We start from the raw sequence: 6,000 nt of genomic DNA, 5'->3' as shown, positions 1-6,000 counted from the left end.
TTTTTCAGAACATTATATATAGTAAATGATGGATAAACGCCGAAGAAAATCCAGATATTGTTGTAAAAATATTATTTGCCATCAGCATAAAAAATCGTACATTATATACACTTTGCTCATAGCATTCTTTGTAAAATAATTACCGTTTTTTAATTTTAAAAACTTGAGTTCTACCACTATGGTCCTGACAACACATACATATATTTAGTTGGAGCAAATACTTTTACTTCATACAACATCCAAAAACACCTCCTTCCTTGATCTATTCCCAATAAATCTAGAATTTGCCTATAAAACGCATCACCGAAAATATAAATTTGTAAGCCTTCCTCAAAGATTGTTTTGGATACAACTAGTAAAATATGAACCCGACAGGAAAATGTGTTATTGACTATTATACTTATCCAGCTTATCTTGAGGTAATTTTATTGGAATGATTCCAAGTGTATAATATTTAACCCATTCTTCTTTGCCTTGGATTTTATTTGCTTTTTTGCTTTCGGTAGTGCCACGCCAAACGTTTGAGAAAATAATTGTGTTCAGTTTAACTAGATGTTTATTTGTAGGATGTAGGAGACGTATAATCAAGTTGACGAGTTTAAATATAGATAAAGAGTTTATTATTGGAATGTAGCTCCATGTCGTCAAATGCCTCTTTGACCATTTTTTTCATTTGTCTGGTCCTCATAATATCATTCAATCATATGTTAGTTAAGCATACAAAAACCATTTGTAGGTCGCATTAAAGAGAGAAATTGATCTCCAATTCTTCAAAAGGTCTCTTGGCTTATTGTATTTTGTAATCATTGTGATGTTACATTGTTTTTGTGTAATTGACAAAAAATTGCACGCGCAGAAACATTTAACAGAACAAAATGCTCTAAATCCATTAAAGCCTGGGCTTTTTTCTTGTTATTTTGACATTTTAAAACTGAACGTCTTTCAGTGTGATTTTACATTCAAATTCCTTCTTTTTAGCTTAGATCATTTCAACAAACATCAACTGAAGAACTCAACAACTTAACAACAATTCATTTATTATCGTATTTTCCGAACAATTATGGTCTTTAGATTATCAAAATAACTACAGCAATACAGTTCATTCGATCATTCTCTCTGGCACTTTCCCTTGTAATTAGGTCACATACTTCAATTCAGTTTAAACTATATTCCATGGACCTTTACTAAGATATTTTGGTCTCATTTCTAATCACACATCTATCACCGCAAGAGACCCTTGAATCTTAGTCTTTATAATTTTGACTCTTTGTCTCATGATGTATCCGATCCTTGCTTGTTAAGCATTTTTGTTTAAGTCTCGTATATCGGTCACGATCGTAATCTGGTCACCCCTCGGAAGGTGCATAACATCCATAGTATCGAATGTCACATTTATCGACGGTGGATGATAATTTGTAGTGTTTAAATTAGTGTTTCTCTGAGAGTGACGATGGATATTATAGATAATCATAAACGACTGTACGAAAATAATGACGCACAACGTTCATGTTTTCCTTATGTGTGACTTCTATTTCGTATATGAGGACGTTGTATTATCCAAGTCGAAACTCTGAAAACTCACTTCTTTTCTCTAGATCCATTCTTTCAGATTATCTATATATTTTACTTGTTCAATTCAATCATGTCGCCGTCAACTTTTTCAAGCTCAGCTTTAAATCTTTCCGTGAATGAAACCACAAGCTGTTTGAAATAATGTTGTACATTTTATGAAAGATTTAATTTCATAATTGTTTACTTCTGTCGATATACAAATGGTAGGACAAATTACATCAACGCTATAACGATGCCTGTAAGTACTTACGTGATATTACCAATATCCCAAATGTTTACATTTTTACTTTCATCATTTCTATGTAAGTCTTATATTTTCCACGGATTAAAAAAAAAAAAAAAAATGGTCCATAAAAATAATGTAGTCATAAATTATACTGTAACATAGCATACAACGACGTAAACTGATGTGTGTATATGTATTTGTTGATGTTGATACCCGTGCACAGTTTGTAACGCACACCGACTGTTTAAAGGTGAACACAGGTATTTATAGGTATTATAGCCATTTATTGAATCTCAGTCTACCAGAACAGGTCATGTACCAGACTTTAAACACACTTCACATATATATATAAATAATCCACGACACTGTCCATTCTACTTCCTTGTTGCTGAACATTCGCCATTAGGCACAGAAATGGCGACAAGAGAAGTACCAAACAGAGGCGTATATCTGGTCTTGTTCCTGATGTTCAACACCTGCAGACCAGAAGGTAAGTAATTAACGTATGTACTATAAGTAAGGAAACAAAAACATTAAACATAAACACATAGACAGAATAAATATCTCACCGTATACAACGTACTTCCTGATTACAAAATATCAATTTGGGTTTTTGGTCTATAGTCTTGAGGATGTTATTGTATAGAAGCATTTCCTGGCATAGAGGCATATGTTTTTTCCTTGAATTTACCAGGGGTCGGTTTTAAAAACTTAACTAAACCGAAAAATGCATTAATGTTAAAAACGTGAACCATGATATCATTGTATATCATTTTAATGTTAGCTGTCTTGGTTTACATTGTGATAATGTTTTCAATTGGTCAATATATACATGACTTTATGTTTTCACAGTACGATATAACACAGCAGCTCGTGTATATCGTGGACAACCAAATTTTGAGAGGTTCAGCATCTAATCAAATCAGCGATTGAACCTCTTAAAGTTGTTTATTCTGTTGATATGGAATGTAATATGGCCGTATTCATCACGGGGATTTTTAAAATGTTTCCTTTACGAGCATATCAAGTCATCATTTATAGACAAGTGTCGCGTGATTTATTTCCATGCGTTCTCCAGAAAGTGTACACGTGGATACTTGTATATTTGTTCAAGCTAAATGATACACTCTGTGAGCATTTGTACACGGCATTCATTTTTCTGTAGTGCAAGTATTTTAAATCTTATTGAATTAGTAGGATTGAAAATTGTTCTTCAGGTGACTTAATGCTTATCTAGACTACACCAGGCATATATTTGTTATGTGACAAATTAAAGAAGGAATACATTCAGGATATGCACCCCGATAAACCATGCGTTTTCATGTGATATTAATTGAAATCTGTTCATTTAAGCACATATACAGTTTTAACTGTTGTGTTCTAAGTCTGATAAAATCGCTCCTTAAAGTGCAGTATTGTCATAATGAATTACAAGCCTTACTTGAGCACCTATATTCATCGTGTTAAATTACAGGTAATATAGCTGCTTTTAAGCCTGCTGCGCAAAGTAGCAACTTTTCGACTAAATGGCTAGCAGGAGCGGCAGTGGATAATTGCGCAAGAACAAATATACTATCTAATTGTTGTACACACACGTCTACAAAGGGGAATCCTGAGACCGTTTGGTGGCGTGTAGATATAGGACAGATGGGCACCATTGACACAATACAAATAATTTACAGAGGTAAGTTTACGTAACATTACATATAATATTGATAAAATGTGACATCAACGATGTTCGGAAAAGGGTTGGGATGGAATGGTTCCCTGATCAGATAGGTATTTATCTATGTTCTGATTTGGAAATAGAAATGCATCACATAATAAGGACATCACGATGTCATTGCTTCAACAAACCAGTCGACAAAATTTGCTATTAAAAATCGCATTCGGAATTTCGAGATATAAGACTCTTTAAAAATTGTCTCTGTACCAAGCTGCAAAGCAAATTAAAAAAAAAATGGTTTATTTTCTTTCTGAAAGGTGAGGAATGCTCTCCACATTGACAGCTTTTCCATTTCTCAGGTGAATGAGCCAATTGATTGAGTTGTCGATGAGGAAATTCGCTGTAATTACTTTAAATACTTTGACCTCCATTTAGGCTTGGGATTATGTTAAGTTTTTTTAACAATGTACATCTACATGTGGTCTGCAAAAATATATTCTTTCGAATTGTTATTTTTTCCTGTCTGCTGTTCAGAATGAATATTTTGCACACGTTATCAGCTTGACTTTTTGGATTAAAAACTATAGTTATGTTGTTATGACAAATTATAAAACCCCTACCGATGAAACTAGAATGTAAGAAGTACAGTATCACTGTTAAATGTTTAATATCAATACACCTGATTATTGAAATATGCTACAAATATTTCATTTATACTTTCTATGTAAAGGATTGTCAAGACAACAAAGAAAATAATGTCTTGCCAACAGACTTAATCTAAAATGAAACTCGATATAACGGAGGCAAATACGAATACATGAGAGGCTAACACGGAGACCCTCGCAAAAATACAAAGAGAATACGTCCAGCTGTTCCGTGATGATAAGCTACTTCTGTTTCGCCGTCGACATCTAACATGTTTATCTTGGACAATTCGAGTCATTTAACAGAACTCTGTAATCAACAACGAAAACTCAAGAGACATACGAACGAGAATCAAAAACTCCAATGTAATATAAAAAAATAGAATATTGTTCAATGGTATCAATATGCCGACCAATAAACTCAATCATCAACATACTTCTCCAAAAAAATCAAAGAGAACATTTAAATTTGATGCTGTTACACTGTACACCACCATGGTCCATTCTGTAGTAAAACAATTCCTTCGTTCTCTTGTTATGAGGGCTTTCTTTTCCAAAATGGGCGAGGGGCGGTATACGTGTATCGCTGTATTTAAATGTATTTCATGAACAATACCCCTAAATAAAAATAAATGAAAAAAAAAAAAAAAAAAAAACAGAAATGATCGAGTTTCCGGGAGAAACAATCTTCGGGAAGTTTAGAGTTATGATCTTTAAACAGAGTATTACCATACCTATGTTGAGGAATAACTGTGACTCTCTGTTGCCTGACTTGATTTGGTTTTCATATGAGGCTAAATTTATCGAAAGGCTAATTAAAACAGGCAAAATAAGGCATTGCAAGGTCTTTAGGATTTACGTTCAGACATATTGATGAGGTCTTGTCTTTAAATAACAAGATATTTATTAACAACTTCTATCTGGTATACCCAACACAATTGAAAATGAAGAACCGACAGGCTCTCTTACATTAACCGCTTATCGAGTATCCTGTAAGATAATAGTAATGATTTCAATTTTGCCATTGTGATTTCTCTATATCTAGATAGCAAGATTCATATATCCCCAACCTATGGGATGTACATGGTAGTTTACTCGATACTCAAAGCACTTTTCTCAGTTTCACGGTGTTTGTGCAGAACGATAAATGACAAACTTATAATAAAGGTTTTTAAAAGATGCAGGTTGATGGAAAATAGGGGAAAGTCTTACGGTCACCATTGATCTCTCTTCGATACCAAGCTGGACATGTTTGACAGTTCGTAGCTTTCCAGTTGGTTCTGTTGTTGAACGTTTAGTTCCCATTTGAGTGCTTGATACGAGAGGAGTCATCGATTAAGCAGAAGACGCTTACTCTTTCTGAACACACGGTATCATTCTCCACGTGCTTTTTTCAGGAGTCTCTCTAAATCTTCTATGAATTAACATTATGCCCTAGTTTTATTGAATTTGATTTTGGATTAGACTTATGTTCATATGTTTATATTTTCTTGTTTACCAGTAGCCGACCTTCTTAAGATCAATGAATCGAAGAAAGGAATTTTCTTTCTGTCCCCTCTTCAATTGTAAAATTTATGGTGTATTAACCTGGTTTTGGTGAGATGTAAGGTTGTTCTCCTTTTCTTTGCTGACTACATCCAAAGTAGGCTCGCTGTTGTTTCCTTGTTTTGTCTTGTTGAAATCGCTCATGTATGATCTTTATCGTCTTATGAACCGGCGTGATTGTTAAAAGGACTATAATTTCACAGGAATTCTTTCTAGTGATGTCAGTCAAATCTGAAAACAAGTAATTTGAATTTTTTCTATTTTCCACAAGTGGCCCAGTGATGACTGCCACTCGTTACGGTGCCCATTTGTAGGAGTGGCTAGTCTGGCTTATGGGAGGGAAGGGA

At 33.9% G+C, this 6,000-nt stretch overlaps 1 protein-coding gene across 1 annotated transcript in view; it reads left to right on the top strand.

Moving 5' to 3' along the window:
• Nucleotides 1–2,212: 2,212 nt before the first annotated feature.
• Nucleotides 2,213–6,000, top strand: part of LOC132562467 (receptor-type tyrosine-protein phosphatase kappa-like) — a 28,870-nt gene continuing 25,082 nt past the window's right edge. The window contains exons 1-2 of the mRNA XM_060227208.1: nucleotides 2,213–2,288; nucleotides 3,273–3,482. Coding sequence (XP_060083191.1) covers nucleotides 2,213–2,288; nucleotides 3,273–3,482 — 286 coding nt within the window. The remainder of the gene's footprint in view (nucleotides 2,289–3,272; nucleotides 3,483–6,000) is intronic.

This window comes from Ylistrum balloti, unplaced genomic scaffold (assembly GCF_031769215.1).
Source record: "Ylistrum balloti isolate Yb309-2 unplaced genomic scaffold, AGI_CSIRO_Ybal_v1 Utg371426, whole genome shotgun sequence".
Taxonomy (NCBI): Eukaryota; Metazoa; Mollusca; class Bivalvia; order Pectinida; family Pectinidae; genus Ylistrum; species Ylistrum balloti.
The sequence above is the reverse complement of the archived record's forward strand: the minus strand, read 5'-3'. Positions and strand labels throughout refer to the sequence as shown.